This window comes from Ambystoma mexicanum, chromosome 1q, assembly GCF_040938575.1.
Source record: "Ambystoma mexicanum isolate Mex_15411 chromosome 1q, UKY_AmexF1_1, whole genome shotgun sequence".
Taxonomy (NCBI): Eukaryota; Metazoa; Chordata; class Amphibia; order Caudata; family Ambystomatidae; genus Ambystoma; species Ambystoma mexicanum.
This window is the reverse complement of record NC_090922.1, coordinates 540,599,880-540,621,942: the sequence shown is the minus strand read 5'-3', so window position 1 is coordinate 540,621,942 and position 22,063 is coordinate 540,599,880. Positions and strand designations below refer to the sequence as shown.

General features: G+C 46.5%; 1 protein-coding gene across 1 annotated transcript in view; it reads right to left on the bottom strand.

Moving 5' to 3' along the window:
• The window catches only part of TMEM145 (transmembrane protein 145), a 236,395-nt gene that overhangs the window by 25,178 nt on the left and 189,154 nt on the right, over nt 1-22,063 (bottom strand). The window contains 2 exon segments of the mRNA XM_069640963.1: nt 14,481-14,672; nt 15,919-16,039. Coding sequence (XP_069497064.1) covers nt 14,481-14,672; nt 15,919-16,039 — 313 coding nt within the window.

Sequence of the window (22,063 nt, the reverse complement as noted above, 5' to 3'; positions counted from 1 at the left end):
TATGGAGGGTGGACTTTGCTCCCTTTTTGTTCCTGGTTGGCCCAGGGAGTTTTCATGTCTGTGTGTGGACTCGCCCGCTTCGTTCCCGGAGCTCAGTCAAATCGCCCAGGCTGCCGCGTAAGGCTGTGTCTTCTCTCTTTCTGGGATCGCACATGGCCAGTACCACTGGCGTTCTTCTGTGGCTGCTCTTTGGGTTTCGCAGACAGCTCCCCCTGGTTCCTTAAGTGACTTTGTCCAGAGGATGGTGTAGCCCTCTTTTCTTTTGGGGATTCATTATTGACTTAGGATGCAGGCCTACTAAAAGCAACAGAGAGCTACTGGACAGTATCTAAAACATGAGGCAAGGCTGGAGACAGTGGTCTGCATACAAACATGCTGGCACAAGGGGGAAAGATAGGAAATGGGGCAGTTGTAGCTGAACCAGCCCTCACGGCTGTACTGCCTCTGGATTTCATCCTTCCAACATCCTGGGGAAAGGGTTCTGATCCCTCCTTTGACAAAGCTGTTACAGGCATTTTTGCACAATGTCATTTTTGTGTGAATTCAACGACTATGATTTCGGCACCGATGACCGTCACCATTACGTAAACATATTACACAGATGGGTAAATGTTGGGCAAGATTTAGTGCAGTAACCTTTCGGTGCACTACAACAACCTTGATCTCCTGGCAATAGGAACACAACCTTTGGTATAAGTCTGTACTACACAGGTTGGTAGTGTGGCTGAGCAGCCAGGCTTATCTCAAGAGGGTCAATCTGAGCAGTAGGGTGGTTACACAGAGATTCACAGCGACAAGTATCCAAATAAACTCTTACACACAAAGTTTCTTGATTAAACAATTATTAATTTATTGAACTCCAAAATACTCAGTCTTACTTTCTCTAAATCAGCAAGTACCCATTTGGGATGGCAGACAGACACTTCCTACACCCACAGGTGACTTAAATAGCTGGGACACTGTGGACATTAATATATCACTGGTACATTTAGATCAATACTGGGATGTGTGCCTAAGTAAAGAGGTTTTAGAATAAGACAAGAGATCACACAAATATTCTTAAAGTAGGTAAGTACTTTTGAACCCCCAATGCAAAGTAAGTTAACCCTTTCCTGGAAGGAAGGTACCAACAGACAATCACAGGAGAGAAGAGTCATTCAGGGAGCCAGGCCAGCCAATGTCAATTGGGCAAAAGTCTAGATGAGCAGAAGCACTTCTTGCAGGTAAGTAAAAGTCTTGTACAATGTTTTAGAAGTCTTTGTAGAAAAAGTATAATCAATGTAGGGCCACAAGGTGGGAGGCTTGTTAGAGGTAGAAGATGCAAGCAACTCTACAGGAGCAGCCAAGACAAGTCTCAACTGAGAACAAGTAAGGCTACAAGACAAGAGGTAAGTTCTCTTAGACTGTACAGTACCTTTGGTTAGAAGAAATGGTTCCTGCTGGTTTATGTTCCTGTGTGGCTCTGCAGATCCTTTTGTTCCTGGGCCTCAGTCGTGGGGACAAGAGGGAGGACTTCTGCACCACAACGGGACAGTCTGCGACAGCAAAGGGCAAACTTCAATTCAGTGGCACTTCAGCATTTCAGCTCCTCGCGCCTGACAGCAAATAGCAACACTGCGGTTCTCGGATACTACTTCAGACTTTCCTTGCTTCTGGGGTCCAGCACTTTGTTGAGGTGGCTCAGGCTTGGTCAGTCCTGCTTCAGGGAAGTCCGCAGGATCTTCCTGGCGCTCGGGTCTGACTTAAAAGCAATCCATTCAATTTGGTGTTCCTCTCCCTAACACTTCGGTTCCAGCAGTAGCAGCAGTGGAAGTACAGCCAGCTTCAAGATGATGTCCAAACGAGTTCACTTTGGAGTTGATTGGTCCCACCAACTCAAGGGGAGAAGTCGAGGCGAATCCGGAGCTTCAGCATAGCAGCAGGGCTTCACCGGGCAAACCAACGGTCCAGGAGTTGCAGTAGGCGTCTCTTCCAAGTTCTTTTTCAGATTCCTTCGTCCAGTGGTCCACTCTGCCTTCCAAGCCAAAAAGACTCGCCTTTTATGCAGGTTACTGCCATTCATTCCATCCTAGCTGTCAATCGCACAGCAGGATGGCTGTCCTTGCCGGACAGCCGGCCGGCCAATCACCTTTGGGTGCATTCCTGTAACCAAGGGGATTAAGTACAGGGATTTTCGGGCACCTCCCTCACTTCCTGCCCCTGCCAGACATACTGGAGCCAGAGGTGAGTTTCACTCGTGAATCCTGCCAAAGACAAAATGAACAAAGGGACCAAACCTGGTTTGGCGCACAGATTAAATCGCAAGAAGGACCTTTCCAACAAGAAATGGCAAAAAAAGAAGACCAGGGCCACTTTGACAAAATGGGCACCCATGGGTGCTTTATTGCAGCTGCAAACGCAGCCTGCGGTAAAAACTCCCAATGGTAGTTAAAAGTAAACCACTGCCACCAGCCATTAATCGTAGAAAGGGTAACACAAACATGTTACATGAGAAACTAGACAAAGGGGATACTAAGTAACCCCTCCAGCACCTACTGTAAAATAGTGTGTGCTGGGTCTAGAAATTTACAAATGTAAGTAAAGTCAATTTCACTTTACTGCTATAGTTTATCCAAGAGAAGGTATTTAAACCTTGGGGAAATCTGTAAGACCTCTCTGTGTCACTGCACTGAAGGTGATATGTGTCACAATGTAAAAAGATGATGCCTATGGAGTTTGTCAGACTCCATAACCTAAAGAAACAGAGAGTTTAAACCACAGTAAAAATACATGAGAGAGTGGGAAAAAGGTCTCTCTCTGAAGGTTGAAAATTCAAAAGTCCTAGAGTCCAGCAAAAGTGCTGGGGGTCTCTAAGGTAGAGAGGAATTAGCACATTTCTGAGAATTATCACTAACAGCAAACAAACACATACAGTTGACAAAACCAACCCAAAAACTTCAGAGCATGAGAAAACTGGTATGGGTGCCAAAAGACACAATGGACTGGAAGTGCGAACAACACAGAAATGATGCAGGTTACTGAAGAAGGTGCATGGCACCGAAAGATCACATTGTGATGAAAGGCCGCAATAATGAATGTGCTGAATTGACCCCTGGAGCAAAAAGGATGCATGCCATACTGAAAATGTATGTTTTAAAAATGACAGAGATGAGGACTCCTAAGAGTTTTGATACTAGGGGGAGAAACTGTAAATGTATCTGACTCTCAAATTCTGAGTCTTATGAAATCAACCTGTAAGCACATGCTTCCATTTCAAGAAGTGTAATGAAACGACTACTGCCAGGGCTTTATGTGGGCAGGGGCGAGCTGGGGCAGAGCCTCCAAATACTGCTCCTGTGCCAGGGCACTGCCAGAACTCCTTCAATCTCCCACAAAAATCCCCAGATAGGATTTACAATTAGAGTGCAGCTGCCAAGACCCCTTTTCTCCCAGAACAATCCTTCCTGCTTGCTTTATGCAGGCCGACATGGAGAGGCGGGACCACCAGGTGAGTGAGGGTGTGTAACTGGTAGAATCAGCAGTCTACTGTTACCGATGGCTGTCTAAAATCAAGAAAACCTTTTCAAAGAACGCTGGCTCTCAGAGGAACCTCAGGCTTTCGTGATATGAAGTGCTAGGAAACTGTCTGAACCACTTGGCTACTTGAACTGCCCCCATCTGCTTCCGGAAAGTTGAACTGTAACTGTGCATCAGATCACATTTGTCACTTGTAAGGGTGCAGAAGAAGGTATCATGGTGGTTGGCAAATACCTTAATTGAATTAAAAAACCTAGCTATCCCTAACTCTAAGAGGGGTTTCCTTGCCTCATACTAAAAGCTAAAGGATCTGTCAGAATGTTCATAAACTGAAAAAACCACTGTCCTGGGTCAAAACCCTACCTCTGTCTCTTACACTACAACTAAAGAGTCTTCATGAAAAGTAAAGTCTCTTCAGTACCCCAATCGATACCAGGGGGAATGACACACTTCCCCTAGTCTTGGTTTAGACACAGTTCCAGATGTGGTCAGGAGGAATGACTCCCTTCCTCTAGCTTCTCTGGTCATGTTCAAGCTGGGTTCAGGGGGAACGACTCCCTTTCCCTGGATAATGGTTTCACCAAAGTTCCACTTGTGTCCGGAGGAATGACTCCCTTCCGCTGAATGTTAGTATCAAAGTTCCAATTGTGTCACAGGGGAATGGCTCCCTTCCCCTGGATGTTAGCATCAAAAAGGTTCCAGTTGAGGTCAGGGGGAATGGCTTCTTTCCCCTGTCTTCTTAGGTAACTTTCACAACAGTCCCAGGCTCTCCTCAGTGGTCTTTTCTTTACCACTGTTTGGAGGGCTCCTCCCTCTGATATTCACCTTGTACTGTGGTTCAGTTTGAGATGCTTGGTTATCTTCCCTTTTCACTAGGCCCACTTGGTTGACTCTCTTCCCAAGTACTGCCACAAGGAAGATGCTTCTTATTGTTACTCCTGTGTGGTTTCTCTCTCCCGCACCTCCAAGCCCCTACCAGCCCCAGTGACATGCCTGTTACTTTTGTTGGCTCCAAGACTCTTGGCCGGTTCTTCCTGGCTGCTTGCGTCTTCTCGCCAGGCTGGGCAGGCATCTCTGGCTTCTGCTACTCTCGCTCCATGTACCTTCTTCCTGGCCTCTTCACTGACAGTATAGGCGCTACGCTATTACTGGACCGATCGGTCCAACTCCCAGAGGTCGCCCCACCATCTTTTAAGTTCCAGTCACGTCATTGACCTGCTTCACAACACCGGGTAAAGGACTCCTGTTGTCAGCCTCTTGCCTTTGGGAGTGGACTGTCCTTGGCTTTCCCACTGCATTATCTGCGTCCCCTTTGAACTTCACGGGCTCAACTGTCATTCGTGCTGGTATGTGGCTCTCTGTTAAGGTGTGTGTCCCGAGGACGGGGCGTACCTGTATCTCCAGAAGTCTTGCGAGCCGGGGTAGCCAGGTCGTGGTAGAGGTAGACACGTAGCTGATGAAGTCTTTCGCTAATGAAGAGTAGCGACGCAAAGAACCGACCCCGGACCCGTCCTGTAATACAGGATTGAACTGGGGCCAGCTCCTGACGCCACGAATGACGCCTCCCAATATTAACGTGGCGCCAGAACAGTGCAAGCACTGATTGGGAAGGTCGTAGATGTTTCTGGCAGGTACCGGCAAAGTATTCCAAGCAGCTATCCAGGATAGTGAAAGTACAAAAGTAGCCAGTACAGGTAAGATGAGTGTCCAAGGTACCAATGCCGGTAAGCAATGAGTCTATGGTACAGGTGCAGGTAAGCAAAGAGTCCAAGGTACCAATGCCGGTAAGCAATGAGTCTGTGGTACAGGTGCAGGTAAGCAAAAGAGTCCAAGGTACCAATGCCAGTAAGCGAACAGGGATCCACAGAGCCGGGGAAGAAGGCCAGGACCACAGGGAACTCAGCAGGAGTCGGGCAACTCAGGCAAGGGAAGGAAGCAGGAAGAACCCCCAGGGAAGGAAACCAGAGAACACTGGATGACAGGTAAGGAAGGGAGGGGGGAGCCTGACAAGGGTTGGAGCAGGGAAGGACAAAGCCCAAGAGCAGGATCAGGACCCAAGAACCACAGAACCAGGGAGCGATGCGGAAGGGAACCAACCGCGTTGAGACGCGATGGGAAAACTAAATCGGATCGCTTAAGTAGCGGTCCTGTGTGAAGACGAGGCTTGAACCGCGCTGCAATGCGCATGCGCGAATGGATGTCGCCGAGCGAACAAGGTTTGGAACGCAAACTCGTTCGAACAGCTGCGTGAACGACACCCGTGCCCCACACAGGCCAGGACAGAGCAAATCCGCCGGGGAAATGTGCCTGGAGCGGTGCGTCGTCTCCACAATCTGAGACGTGGGTACAGCCGCCAGGAACCAGCACGCCCCCCAGAGCCCCGCCGCCCAGCACAGGTAGGTGTTCTAACACTATGCTCCCCACCAGAAAGACCCGGAGCACCCAGTTTCCAGGGACTCCTACGAAAAAAGTCCCGCAGTAGACGAGGGGCATGAATGTTCTCACAAGGTTCCCAAGTCCGATCACAAGCAGGGTAACCCTTCCAGTCCACCAAAAATTGAAGCCTACCCCGGAAGAAACGGGAGTCACAAATCTCCTGCACCTCAAATTCCGGAGTGCCTCCAACATCAATGGCCGCGGGTCGAGAATGTGAACGACCGTATGGATCGGACCGGAACGGTTTAAAGAGGGACACATGGAAGACGGGGTGAATCCGCCAAGACTGCGGCAAATCCAACTTGAATGCCACAGAGGAGATTCGTCTGATCACCCGGAAAGGTCCCAGAAAACGGGGTGCTAATTTAGTCGGGAGATTGTGTACTGGTAAATTCTTAGAAGAGAGCCATACCATGTCCCCAACCTGGAAAGCAGGCTCACTACTTCTTCTTTTATCAGCCTGTGCCTTCATGCTCTCACGTGCCTTGGCGAGAGTTCCTGTGGCCTGGATCTGATTCTTCTGGATGTCAGCAACCATCTGATCCGCGGAAGGAACCGTACTGGAAGGAACAGGATGAAATGGAATCAACCTGGGATGAAGACCCGAGGAACAATAGAAAGGACTCATTCCAGTGGCTGAGTGTTTAGAATTGTTATAAGCCACCTCAGCTAGATCCAGATGTTTTGCCCAGTTGGATTGAGAAGCATTGGAAAAACAGCGTAAGTATTGCTCCAAAGTCTGATTTGTCCGCTCAGTCAGGCCATTGGATTGTGGGTGATAGCCGGAAGTGAGAGCACGCTGGACACCCAAGTGACGGCAAAGTTGCTTCCAAAAGGCAGAAATTAACTGAGATCCACGGTCTGAAATAATCTTCTCACGAAGTCCATGTAAGCGATAAACGGAATGTAAAAAGGCCTGAGCCATGCTACCGGCTGAAGGTACCTTCCGGAATGGAATGAAATGGGCTAACTTAGAAAAACAATCGATGACCACCATGATGCAAGTATTTTCTTCCGAGGGAGGGAGGTCCACTATAAAATCGGTGGCAATAGTATGCCAAGGATATGGTGCACTCTCGGTGGGTTGGAGAGGTCCGATAGGTTTCTTTCGTGGGATCTTGACCTGGGCACACACTGGGCAACATTCCACATATTCTCTTGTCTGCCTAGCCCATCCTGGCCACCAAAATTGGCGAGAAATCAGTTCCTGAGTGGATCGAATGCCGCGATGCCCCCCAATCTTAGAATCGTGTAACGCTTGCAGGACGGCAGTCCGAAGTACCTCAGTGGGGAGGTATAACCGATTGTGAAAGAAGAGTAGGCCACCGTTCTCCCTAATTGAAGGGTGTTGGAGAAGTAAGGAATACTTGGGATCTTTTTGAGTGTCCTGTAGGATGGTATCCAAGCATTGAGATGTAACCAACAAGAAGTGTTTGGAAGGAAGTAATTGTTGAGCTCGATGATCTAGTTCAACGTTGTTCTCCAAGGAGCGAGAAAGAGCGTCAGCTTTCAAATTGCGTGACTGAGGGATGTAGGAAATCGTGAAATCAAATTGGGAAAAGAACAAGGCCCAACGAGCCAAACGAGAAGTACGACACTGTAAGGAGCGTAGATACTGTAGGTTCCGGTGATCAGTGCGTACTTCCACTGAGAATCTTCCCCCCAGTAGATGGTGACGCCATTCCTCAAATGCAACCTTTATGGCCAAAAGCTCCTTTTCAATGATTGCATAATTTCGTTCACTGGATGTCAACTTCCGGGAATAATAGGCAACAGGAACCTCCAACCCTATCTGTGGATCGTCTTAAAGAAGGACAGCCCCAACAGCAAAATCGGAAGCATCTGCCTCCACGATGAATGGCCTGTTCTCATCAGGATGATGTAAAATCGGGGAAGTACTGTATGCCTCCTTCAGCTTCTTGAAAGCACTGGTCGCTGCTGCATTCCATTTGAACGGAGTCTTGTTGCTGGTCAAATCTGACAAAGGCGTGGTTAGTTCCGAATAGGCAGGTATAAAGCGCCGGTAAAAATTGGCGAATCCTAAGAACCGCTGAAGAGATTTCAAATCATAAGGTTGTCTCCACTCCTGAATCGCCCGTACCTTAGCAGGATCCATGTGTATTCCGGATTCACTAATGACATATCCAAGAAATTCGATACTATTCTGATGAAAGTGACATTTCTCAGCTTTGGCATATAAGTGATTGTGATGTAGCCGACCAAGAACCTCCTTCACATGACGTAGATGTTCCTCCTTCTCTTTGGAGAATATCAAAATATCATCGAGATATACCCATACGGATACACCAATCAAATCCGAGAAAATGTCGTCCATAAGGCGTTGAAAAACGGCTGGAGCGTTGCACAGACCAAACGGCATTACACGGTACTCAAAATGCCCTGCTGGGGTCTTAAAAGCCGTTTTCCATTCGTCGCCGGGCTTGATACGTACTAAATGGTATGCCCCTCGGAGATCCAATTTAGAAAATATTCGGGCATTCCGCAAAGACTCCATAATGTTGCGTATCAAGGGCAGCGGATATCGATCCTTTCGTGTGATGTCGTTTAATTGTCTATAGTCCACACAAGGCCGTAAAGTACCCTCCTTCTTTTTCACAAAGAACAAAGGGAATCCCGCAGGTGATTTAGAAGGCGTTATATAACCTTTCCGAAGACAGTCATCCAAGTATTCTTGCAGAACCTCTCTTTCGTGCGGTGATAAGGAATACAATCTGCCATGAGGAATTACTGCATCGGGCAGTAGTTCTATAGCACAATCAAAGTCTCTGTGAGGTGGCAAAGGAATGGTACCAGGTTCAGAAAAGACCTCATGGTAATCATTGTAGTCGGAGGGTACCGAAGACAAGGTACATACCTTGAGCGGTCCTGGTCCTTCTGTCTGGGTGGCAATAGTGGAAGATCCAGTAATAGGTCCGAAGGTGTTACACTCCCGACTACATCGATTAGAAGCGAAGGTCAGGGTACGGGAGGCCCAAACAATAATGGGGTTATGATGTAATAGCCACGGTAACCCTAGAATTATCGGGTATGAGGGTGATTTAATCACATCAAGAGAAATCAGTTTGTGGTGTTCAGCTATCTGTAGCTGTAGAATTCCGGTATGTTGGCAAACCGGACCGGAGGCCAAAGGGGTTCCATCAATTACCTCCAACAGGGTAGCACAACCCTTATCAAGTAGAGGTATCCCGTCCTTCCTGGAGAATTCAAACTCCACATAATTACCTGAGGCTCCACAATCCAGAAGACCCAATACAAACACTGATCTACTATGCCAGGTAACCCTGATCTGAAGAGCCATAAGGTCCACCGGAGTCATGGGTGGATGGATCGTCACAGGAATGGGAAGGACTGAAATGATCGAAGGGCCTGTCACTGCCTTCCTCCGTCGCGACAGGCCTCTTAGTTTTCCAACTTCTTGATTGGTCGTAATGGACAAGCACTGAGAAAATGTCCGGCAGTACCACAATACAAACAAAGACGGAGATTTCTCCTGCGTCTGTTCTCAGCCTCCGATAATGGTCCTCTGAGTGCCCCTGGCTGCATCGGTTCTAGACCCATCTCCGAACTGACAGGTACGCCTCCAGCCTGAGGAAGTGGTCGGGGAAGGAACCTCTCTAACCGACGTCTCTCACCTCTTCGTTCGGCCAGGTGATGATCAATACGTAGGACCTGTTCCTGAAGTAATGGCAGAGTCTCAGGTTCGGGTATGTGAAGTAACTCGTCTTTGTATTCTTCTCTTAGACCACGTCTGAACAGAGTCTTTTGCGTTACTTTGGGCCATTGAGAGTCCGTAGCCAATTGACGGAACCGACTTATATAAGTGATAATATCACTGGATCCTTGTTTTAAGTCCATCAACTGATTCTGTGCCGTAACTGCCAAATTGGGAGACTGAAATACCTCCAAAAATGCTTTCTCAAATGCCACAAAATCATTAAGAATGGGACTGTTAGCCGATACCAAGGGAGAAGCCCAAGCCAAGGCACTTCCCGTTAGATTTCCCAAGATGTAGCCAATCTTAGCCTTTTCTTGTGTGAAATATGATGCCCGGAACAAAAAATGTATCCTGCAATGGTTGCAGAATTCTGCTACTCGCCTAGGATCACCATCAAACTTCATGGGTGCGGTAGTAGCCATTGGTGTCTCCACATGTGGAATAACAGGGGTTCCTTGCATGACCATCTGGCGGAGATTGAGATTCTCCTGATGCAATGCCGCCATTTCCGCTCTTAAGGCTCTAACCTCGTCATGAATCTCCTGGGATTCCTCCATCACCGTCTCAGAACTGGGGTTAAGGCGTCTCAATCTGTTAAGATGTGTGTCCCGAGGACGGGGCGTACCTGTATCTCCAGAAGTCTTGCGAGCCGGGGTAGCCAGGTCGTGGTAGAGGTAGACACGTAGCTGATGAAGTCTTTCGCTAATGAAGAGTAGCGACGCAAAGAACCGACCCCGGACCCGTCCTGTAATACAGGATTGAACTGGGGCCAGCTCCTGACGCCACGAATGACGCCTCCCAATATTAACGTGGCGCCAGAACAGTGCAAGCACTGATTGGGAAGGTCGTAGATGTTTCTGGCAGGTACCGGCAAAGTATTCCAAGCAGCTATCCAGGATAGTGAAAGTACAAAAGTAGCCAGTACAGGTAAGATGAGTGTCCAAGGTACCAATGCCGGTAAGCAATGAGTCTATGGTACAGGTGCAGGTAAGCAAAGAGTCCAAGGTACCAATGCCGGTAAGCAATGAGTCTGTGGTACAGGTGCAGGTAAGCAAAAGAGTCCAAGGTACCAATGCCAGTAAGCGAACAGGGATCCACAGAGCCGGGGAAGAAGGCCAGGACCACAGGGAACTCAGCAGGAGGCGGGCAACTCAGGCAAGGGAAGGAAGCAGGAAGAACCCCCAGGGAAGGAAACCAGAGAACACTGGATGACAGGTAAGGAAGGGAGGGGGGAGCCTGACAAGGGTTGGAGCAGGGAAGGACAAAGCCCAAGAGCAGGATCAGGACCCAAGAACCACAGAACCAGGGAGCGATGCGGAAGGGAACCAACCGCGTTGAGACGCGATGGGAAAACTAAATCGGATCGCTTAAGTAGCGGTCCTGTGTGAAGACGAGGCTTGAACCGCGCTGCAATGCGCATGCGCGAAAGGATGTCGCCGCGCGAACGAGGTTTGGAACGCAAACTCGTTCGAACAGCTGCGTGAACGACACCCGTGCCCCACACAGGCCAGGACAGAGCAAATCCGCCGGGGAAATGTGCCCGGAGCGGTGCGTCGTCTCCACAATCTGAGACATGGGTACAGCCGCCAGGAACCAGCACGCCCCCCAGAGCCCCGCCGCCCAGCACAGGTAGGTGTTCTAACACTCTCTTGAGCGAAGCCCTTTGTCAGTTTTTATGTGTTTCTCAGGACGACTCCCCTGCAGAAGTCTATACTGTTTCTGTACCTTCTCTGTGCCATTCTGCATGACTCCTGATGACCACCTCGTTTCAGTACTGCCCTTGCTGGTGATCTTCATGCTTTGGGTAATCTTTTTCGTGCCAGTACTGGAGTTAGTCATACTATCTGTATTGCTAGCAATCTTCTTCATCTCAGTAGAAGTAACTTGTATAATGTTACAATAACAAATCAAAGTGCTATCAAGGGGGGGAGTTGGTGGAAAAAGCTTGAAAGGGTTAGGTTTTTGGTGTTGTGCCGACTTTTACCCAGGTGGTTGTCCTTATCCCCAGGAGATGAGTCCCTCCCCATGAAGTCCTCCCACATTAAACTACGCCTAGGGAGAATATTGGGTAGCAGCCTCCCTAGCCTCATGATAAGGCGTTCCCCCTGGGGAGAAGTGACGACACCTAGTGAATGGTCACACTCTGTTCTACCGAGAGTCTAGAAACTCTAAGGTCCTTCCTTTCTGCAGGGTAACCCTATTCTTCACTGGTACTAATGCTTCTGAAAGTTTTGACAGTTTGTGGTTCCTTTCCCATAACTAAGAGCACTTGCCTATTAACTGGACACCACAACATGGAGTTCTATGGCTGAGGTGTATTCCCTTTAGAATAACCCTGACTCCTGGGACTCTCTTAACCCTAACTTGGTCAACCTTAGTTGTAGAGGCCCGGCTGACCCTGAAAAGTTGACTGATCCTAACTTGGCAGGATCACAGCCTAAATACAAACAATTCTTTCAGAGATACAAGCCAGTAATTCTGCATTTCCTTTTTTTCTGCACAGCAAATATACAGATCTGGTGAGAGTGATATATTGGGTGTAGGTTTCCTAATTGTATATCATAAAGTGATTAATGTACCTTCAACCACCCGGTTTCCCGCAGAGTTTAGCATTGTTGTGATATTCTGCAAGGCATACTGATGCAAGCAGACTGTGGTATTTATTTCTATAACCCGATAGGTTTCTCTTCTCGAACACAAAGTGCTTGAAACAACCATTCCTCTAAGTCACCTGAAATATTTCTGCACAACAAATTGGCTATAGGAGTATGATGAGTTTCCAGGGAAGGCTGCACCCCCAATTAATACATGTTAGAAGCTGGTGGCATATCCATAATTGTTTGAAAAATAAACATATCTGCAATCATCAGACGTTACAAAGAAAGCTGCCTCATCATTTACTTTGTGAACATTTGTTTAGGTGGGAGCATGTGAGGGGCAACAGGTGAGAGATGCCCTGTTGCACTGTTGCAACCCTGCCTGCGATTGGTTCATATGCATTCCTTGAGGTCAAGTAGACAAGTTAATTGTATGAATAGCAGTTAATGCTATATGAACACTGTGACAATTCACAGGATCTTATCACTTCTCCTGAGAGGGGAGCCCTTCCCTATGAGGCTAGGGAGATGAGGCCACTACCGAACAGTCCCCCTAGGGGTGGTATAAAGCTGGAGGACCTCATAGGGTTTGACTCCCCTCATGGGGATAAAGACTCCTGACCCGTGAAAGACCTCCCTCAACCCTTGTTCCCAGAAGCTATGGCCCTGTTGACTCATTTTCCCTACCAACCTGAAACTACTACTTTGTGTTATTGTGAAGTCTCTACTATTGCATCTGCAAGACCAAATAGGACTGAAATGAAGAAGAACCAAAGAATCATACAGAACAACAGTAGAAAGTATTACCCAAGAACTGTGATGAGGAGGCCACTAGGAGGCATGAAAATAACTTCAAAGGCTTTGACAACAAACATTCACACTACATTGGGGTGGGCCCAGCAGTATAAAGTAAAGACAGAGGAAGGACTAAGTGTGTTCAGGAGCAAGAAGAGTAGCGAGGGAAGCTATCTGGTGTCTGTTCTGCAGGGCCCAGGAAATTGAAAACCTGAGCTGTACGAAGCATCAAGAGACGGTCGGACTCTCAAGGAGAGGCCGAAAGGAATTACGCAAGCTGGAGGAAACCCAACACGCTGCATAAGCAGGAAGAATCCAGCAGTGGCGTGGCCTCTCCAAGGCGGACTGTGTGGTCCATAAAGGACCTTCTTGACCAGGATCTCCTTAATTCGTCTTAAGCAGGACCACCTTAAGTTCCTGAAAAGCCTCAAGACCTTCCTCTTTGCCTCTTCCTTCGCTCCCCCTCTCCCCTGCTAATCGCACAGTAGCTTGACTGTTGTGCAGGGCCCTAATGAATCCTCGGGTCCCTGACCTCCCAGCCGCTGTTTATCCTCTGCACTTGCCTCAGCTCACCCTCCACCACTGGAGGTTGCACTTACCTTTCCTCATATCACTTCACTTGCTGCTCTCCATGAGCACCACAGCACCTATCCCCTACCCCTCTCCCCTCTGCACTTGCACGTTCTGAACACTCACAAGGCACAGTAGGTTCGTCTTCCCCTCCCCATTGTCTCTTCTTTTGTTGTATTTAATTATTTGACATTGTTGTAATTACATTGTCCAACATCCCCTGCCCCCTCCCTGTTGCCCTGTGGGTGCTTTGAAACAGTAGTTGATTCCTGTATAAGCACCTAACAAGTGAACAATAAATAAATAAACACACTGAGTCCACTGCAGTAAAAGCTCTGCAGAGTCACACAGACCAGAGAGGAGGAAAGCAGGAAGACACGCTGAGCACTTGGAGAACCAACAGCAAACTGAGAGCCCGTGAAGAACCGGTAGCACTCCAGGTGAAGATACAGGTAATGAGAGTTGCTGTAAAGCCGGGTGGGTCCAGGGAGCTGAAAGAATCAAGTATTCCTCAGGAGTCATCTCCCTTTTCACAGTAGATATACTACGAAAACCAAGAGCCAAATATTCCTCAGGAGTAATCTCCCTCGTCACAGTGGGAAACCCAACATATGTGAAAGATACTAAAAGGACCAAGAACTGTTAGGGAGTAATCAAGATATAAAAAGCTCCAGCAATAAGATGAGTTGATAAAGTATTTACTCTGTTGTTCACAAACCCTTGGGAGGAAGAAAAGAGACAGACAGACAGACAGACAGACACACACACACCTCCCCCCTCACCCCTAGCCCTGGTTTTCATTGCTGCCAGGCTCAGCCTTCCTTGCTCACCGTTCCCAGGGTCCCACTGGCATTAGGAATGGAGAAAAGCTCTGTGAAGTTTGGCACAGAGTCGCTGATGAAGTTAACATTTCCATATACATGGTGCGGGAACTTCTCGGCGGTCTCCTCCACGATGCCAATCTGTGACGTTCGTACATGGTAAGGGAAGTTCTTGTTGGCTGCTGATGGGCGAGTGATGATCTGCCACAGAGAAAGAGGGCAACAATATGTAAGACTGAGAGTAGGTAAGTTAGCCAAGTTTGATTGCTCATTCTTATGGAGACATAAGCAGCCTGGCTTACAAATGTCAATAATAGACTTAAAAAGAATCAAGAACAACTTGAGTTTGAAAACTGCAATTGCAGATTGATAGGCGGGCATGACAGCAGTTTGGCTTACAATAACTGATCATTTGGCCAACACCATACAAGCTTGGTTTACCAATAGCGATCACTGGCGGATATGGAAACACGTGTAACAGAGAGTAGGCTTTGATAGGAGGACACATGTAACAGATATCAATGGTGAGGCCATGCAGAACTAACAATACAAAAAATATAGTGATGCAGAAGAATAGGTGATGGGAGGTTGAAAACGAATTGAAACAATGGATTGTAAAGTGCATTGAAGGGCCTATACATAGAGTAACGAAAGAGCAACACAACCAATGAGATCAAACAAAGAGGACATAAAGAGGAGTCTTTTTCATGTGTTTAATTATGAAAATGTAGAACGAGCCACATACCGCAAACTTTAGACCACTACAAAAGCAAATGAGAGTATGAAGTTGCACAAAAAGTAACACACAGTACACAAGCCTATATGCTTGAAAGTGTCCATTTTATCTTTTTCAGAGAGTTAATGCTCAACATGTATATCCTAGGTTTTGAAGCAAATAGTGGACTTGTACAAAATGGCATTTGAAATAAAATGTTGAGGTCTGGCACATTAAAAGACAGCACACTTTAGCTTTGACCCGTTGATCAAAAGATAGCCAACCAAGTTCACATCTCAGCAGTGTTAAATATTCAGAGCAGGGCATAAGGAGAACTAAGCGAATTGCTCTATTTTCAAAAACATTGTGGTTTACACATTCAATCGTTTGCCAAGCTAATGTACACACTGTTTTCGTAACAAGGTTGGAAGAGCAGCAAAGCCTGAATAGGGTTGGATTGGTGAGCAAGTTCCAACAAACAACAGAATCTGGGCAATGAGGCAAGGTTGGAATGTTCATGCTGCACAGCTGCATTAACCTGAGGCTCAAATGATAAGATGGAATCAAATGAGACACCCGCGTTGTGAACAACCTTTACATGGCAAAGGACAGAACCCAACTTGGTTGGAAAGATGACCAGGACAGACTTCTTGCTCTATGGTCAGCAGATAACGCAGATTTGAGGAATGTCCAGTTGTGGTAAGCACGCACATTCATTGTCATCCCACTCACCAGAAACACAGCATGTGCGTACAGATGGATGCCCAGCTGAATCCCATTAACAATCTTCTATCTGGCCCACTTCGGAATTCCAAAGTTTGCAATCAAAGCCATCACAGGAACAGCAAAGAACCTACAAGAGAAGCCAGAGACCATGACTCATTGAAGCCAACATGCCTAAGGCATGACTCTCTGGTCAGCCAAGAAAACATGTAATAGGGCAAGGATGACAGAAACCCTGTAATGATCACATATCAATTACTGAAAAGAAAACATGTCAAGGTAATTCATCACCTGGAGAAGATAGATCAAGCACAGAAATCAATGAAAGAAGGCATACCAACCATAAAATTAAAGGAAAAAGAGAAAATACTAGGGTCATGAATCAGTGAGAGAAAGGGGGGCCTATGCAAAAGAACAAAGATGGCAACAAGGGGTGATCCAGTTTAGGAGAGTGTTAACAAAGAAGGACGGACAAGTCAAGAAAATAAAAACAAAAAAGGTGACACAAAGGCAACATTAACATTAAGGGGGAGGGGTAACTGTTGCAAACTACATTGAAGTACTGTACAAATATACTAAATAGCATTATTATGCAACACTGGAGGTAGTGGTGCGTTCAGGTAGGGAGGAAGCTGGGGTAGCTTCTTTGGCCACAAGGTGAAGTTTCTGCCGAGCTTTGAAGGGATCCATAGTTCGGCTGGCCTTGATTGTGATGGGCAGAGGGTTTCAATGGAAAAGGGTGAATAGGAAGAAAGAGCAGAATAGAGAGGGCGCTCAGTAGGTGGACAGATGTGGGATAATGTAGTTGAGAGCAGAGGAGTGGAGGGAGCCGGATGGTGAATAGACAGAGGTACACTCAGCAAGAGAGTTGACAGCTTGATGTAGGGTTCTATGTGATTTAATCATCAAGGTACTTAGTGATCTGGTTTAAGATCACACGCCAAAGGGCCTTTGAAAAATGGTGTAGAAATGAAACCAGGCAATAGATTACTGTGGCGTTTGGGTCACCAGAGGGTTCTTGAAAAGGGGTAGGACGTTGCAGATTTGAAGAGAGCAGGGAAGAGTCTGGCTGAGATAGGTTAAAGAGTGAGGAGGGCAGGTGATTGAGACCAAGCCTGTGACTGCCTGAAGAACAAATGGGCCCATTGTGGTGCAAGATGGGCTGACATATATCCTAAAGATTTCTTTGAAGAATATCTGGCTCAACTCAGAGGCTAAAGGGATTTTGGAGCCCAGTGTGAGGGGTCAGTAATGCAAGGTGGACAACTGCTTGTAGTTTTCTCAAGATTAGCCGTTTTACTAAAGAACAGTTTGCAAATATAGCCTTGCTTGCCCTACTCTATGAGGGGATTCTCTACCTAGAGTAAAGGCTAAGGGAACAACTTGTAACATAGGTAAACTGGCCCTCACTTAAATGTTCAAAAGAAAAGTCTTGAAACAGTTCTTATCAGTTCCAAATCAAAACAAAAGTTCATCAAACAAAAATCCACTGATAACAATTTTCCGGTTTTTGGTTGAAAATATCCCCTTCCAATTACAGCCAATGGTAATCCTGGATATCTTCTCTTCAATGTTGGTTAACACAGTTCAAAGAATAGAATTTCTTCATCTACAGCTTTACAATTAGTTAATACTTCTGCAGTACATTCGGTGTAAATGTCAGTATGCTTCTCTTTGGGCTGTAGCTTCCCTCTTAACAACCACCCTTCTACTGTTGTAACTAAGAGGACAATAGCTTTTTTGTTTCATAGCTTCCTACTACACCAAACCACTTTACTGTTACATCCACTGAAAGTTTTATAGACAACCACAGTTCAGGTACTTCTGTTTCAGTCTTGTACTTCAAAATGATTAGGTATTTAATGGCAAGACACCTCGACCTCTACAGGTAAGGAAGGCACTCTTCCTTTCTATAGTCTAAGAAAAGGGCAGCCTCTTTGCCTCTTCTAATTGTCTGACTGCCACCACAGATAGACTAACTTCCTCTTGACTTCAGTAGTCTTCAGCATTACTGGTTATTTACCCTAATCACTCAGTTTCCCTTCCCCAGATTCATTTACACTCCATGTCCAAGTAGTCACTTAGAAGTCGTAGTGCCACTCCCCGGGCTTCAGGTAACAATGCAACACTTAAACTTAAAGATACTGGACTGTTGACAGCTTCAAATTTCAGGTGGAGGGGTTTGCTTCACAGTAAAAAGGGTTACCCTCTTGGCTTGGCTATTGCTTGTTATTTGCTTCCGTATAGCCACTTTATAAAATAAAGAATGTCAATTCAGTATTTACAAGGTTTAGTCTTCAAAGTGAAACCATAATTAGGCAAACGCGACCACTGTTTAAGATTGTTTTTCGACTTAAAGACTTGAATGGAATTGTATTCCAATGTAAAGTTAAAGAGAAAACTTCTGACTTCTTTTGGGAAATGTAATTGGTCACACGCAACCTTCCTTGGTGCTTGCTTCACGAGTAACACTTCTAAAACAGTATCTCTCTATTTTTGGAATGGAAAACAGTGTTCCTTTTCCACAATTGAAGGCACATGACCACTACGGTAATAGAAACAAGTGTTTAACAATGAAGGAAAAAGGTCTTTACTTTCCACGCAAACACTCCAGCTTTTGGAATAAACACGCGTGAACAAGTTGTTTTGGAGCTGGTTACAGTTACTGGCAAGGCTTATTAAGTGTTTCTGAGCACCAAGTTTCACTGACCGTCCTCAGGGACACTGCAGTTGTGGGTTGCAAACCCGACTTCCTCAGCCTCTTCTGCTTCTTCTCCACAGGTTTGACAATTGGCTTCAGGCGTAAACCCTCAGCCTCAATTGCCTGACTCTTGAAGTGGCTTATAGCCTTATTTGCCTGACTTATACATCTACAAGCCTCTGCAGCCCTCTTCTTCATTTCAGTTCCTCTAGGATTCTGGGATATGTAGTTTGTTTCCCAAAAACAGGTTTTTCTACCCCTTTATCACTTTTAAGGGTAGGTTTTATTCCCTTCATAATTTTAGCAGAGGGGCTCAGGTTTTTAACTTGTCTAGAGAAAGATGGTTTAGCGAAGACAACATTTCGGGAATCCTTTGTAGTGTACCCTTGGAATTGAGAAGGGCATTTAAGGTCCGATACCAAAAAAGTATTTATTTTGGTAAAGTACACTTTGTTGTTACAACTTTAGGGTTCTCCACCTTAGGTTTAATAGGAGGTTGAGGGACATTGAAATGGCAATAAGCCATAACCTCTCTTGGCACAGTGTTGAGTCTCCCAATCAGAGGAGAAATACTGGTTCTCATCCCACAGAATCTCCTCACTACCCTGGGCCAGGTTATCCTCCCACAGTACACCACCCCCATGGTTGGGACCAGGAAGTGTCTGCCTTTCCCTGGCCACCTGGCAGGAGGTTTTAGTCAGGGTGTCATGAGGGATCCGCAGAACTATTCACAACTAAATGAAATGAGCCATTCGGGAGAAGGTGTCTATGGTCACCATTATAACAGCGCAACCTTCCGATGGTCTGAGCAGTAGAGCGAGAGCCAGCGGTTGCAAGCCTGGAGCACTTACGCATCTGCTGAAGATGCAGTGTACTCCCCCCCCCGGTGCCGGTGCACAGAGTAACCAAACCGCTGTGCCAAGCTCACTTCAACAAGGACTTATCACTGAACAACAGTTATATCTGCCACATAAGAAGATTGTGATTAGCCTCTAGGGTTTTCAGAGGAGTATAATGCTCCATAGAAGTGGTCAAAGCACCCATTGATTCCCTCCATATCTACCTTTTCTTCACCTTCACTGATTTTCAAGATTGTTTGGGATGCCCCCTTCATCTTAGTTGTAGTGCTAATAACCTCCCCGCCATGTTCGCTTTGATGTAATAGTGTTTTTTGGCTCTAAGAAGGGTCCTCTCTGCCTTTTTAGCCCTTAATATTTGGAGTTGTCCAAAAACTGCTCTGTATACTTTCAATGTGTCCCTCATTGGGTAGTTACCCATTTTCGGCATAATTTCCTTAAGTTGAGTCTCTAAATCCTCCTCTAACTGCCAACTCAATTTTTCTCTCAGGGCCTTACAAGCAATCATTTTCCCCCTTATTACTGCTTTGAAGGCGTCCCACCATATACCAGGGGAGGTATCCTTCATCACATTTTCACTGAAATAGCTCTGACTCCTCTCCCTTATCTTAACTGAGGATACCCTATAGGACAGAATCCATTCTGGTAATACTACAATAACCCTTTACGCCGAAATGTCATCTCTAACGTCGCCCTCAATGGAGCAAGATCAGATAGCACGATCGCCCCTAGGGATATTTCCTGGACACATCCCACCAGAAGGGAGGAAACTCAGATATAATCGATATGCGATTGGGATCTATGAACATGTGAATAAAATGTGAATCCCGCTTCTTTACCCTTACAGGCACGCCATACATCTACCAACCCCAAAAGTTTGAGTTTTTCTTTAAGTTGCTGGGACGGTGTGCTCAGAGGCGCAAACCCTACTCCACTTCTATCCATCGCTGCATCCCAAGCTATGTTAAATTCCCCTGTTAATATGATGTATCCCTCCACAAAGTATTCTAGCATCTCCAATGTGGCCCTGAGAAAACCATCCTGTCCAGAATTATGTGCATATACCCGTGCTCTAGTGTATATATCTGTCCCAATACGGAACTTAACAAATATGTATCTTCCTAATTTATCCTCCCTGGAGCCCAAAATCACCATATCATGGTTGGTTCTGAACGCTATTAAACCCCTGCCTTTTTGTCCTTCGCATCTGTGGTTACCCCTTAATCTGAAGTCGCAATCTATCCTTCATACATTTGTGGGTTTCTTGGAGTGCGAGAAAGTCTCGTTTCTCAAGCCTCAAAAAATGGTCCAACTTACTCCAGGTGAATTCAGCCCTCTAATATTACAAGAGGTGACTTTAAAACCCATGAGTAAATTCTGCTCGTAGAAAAACCCTTTCGCTCCTTTGGTTCCTTGTCAGTACTTCCTCCTGGAATGCACCCCTGGTCTCTTGACCTTTACCTCTAACGACATGAGAACTCCTTTTTTTAGCCGTTGCATATCCTACCCTCTTGCCCACCGCCATTACCCACCTCTCATCCCATACCCTGCAGCTCAACCTCCCATGTCCATCCCCCAACCCCATTGCAATGATCCAGGCCAATTCATGGGTCCTAATGACAACAACGGGGAAAAACCCTGACTGTGTTCCGGTATTAAGAGAGATAAACTAACCCTCTCCCTTAGATCCCAAGCAGGCCCCTAGCACAACCCTCCCTCCTCGTCCTGCCCCCGACTGTTTCCCCAGGGTCCCCCCAGCAATCCAAGCAATAACATTCCCGCTCCCACACACCAAAATTCCTGGACCCCCCTCCATCACTCCTCCATGACTGGCATGTTCTTTGATTTCTCCCAGCCTCTCGGGACACATGCCAGGGATGTGCCTGCTCGTGCTGCCCTCAAAATCTCTTCCTTCTGTCCATATGATGAAAAGGCAGCCAACACTTGCTGGTCCGATAGCACAGCAAGTAGAGCGCTCGCTTTGACATCTGTGCAAAAGCCTGCTGACACAGGTTCAAATCCTGGCAGGGCCAAACTCAGCCTTTCATCCTTCCGAGGTCGATAAATGAGCACCATACACCGTGGGTAATAATAAGCAGCGCTCAGATACCTGAGGGTTCGTAGCGCTATATAAATGCAAAATTATTTCTTATTATTTAACACATCCCTCTGTCAGCCCCCGGCTATTTTCTTATCGGTCCCACTCTGTGGATCCTATCCAAATAAATCTCATCCAAAGTGACCCCCAGGAGCAACTCAGCACAGAAGGTTTGTATCGATTGCTTAAGATCTTTGTCCACTATTTCTTCCGGAACATTTTTGAAATCGATGTTCGAGCGCCTCGACCTGTTCGAGATCTTCACACTGAAGCTCTAAATTGTGCAACATCCATGCCAATCGTTCATCGTTTTTCCAAGAGTACTCGGCCAGCTCCTGCAAGGCTCGCTTATTTGTGTCTACTTGTTCCCCTAATTTCAAGATTTCACCTTTTATTTCCTGTTCTGCTGATTTAATTTCTGTTTTCACAGAGGAGATCTGCCCTTGAACCGATTCCTGAAGAGAGTACTTGAGGCGCTGCTCATGATCTACTAAGCAT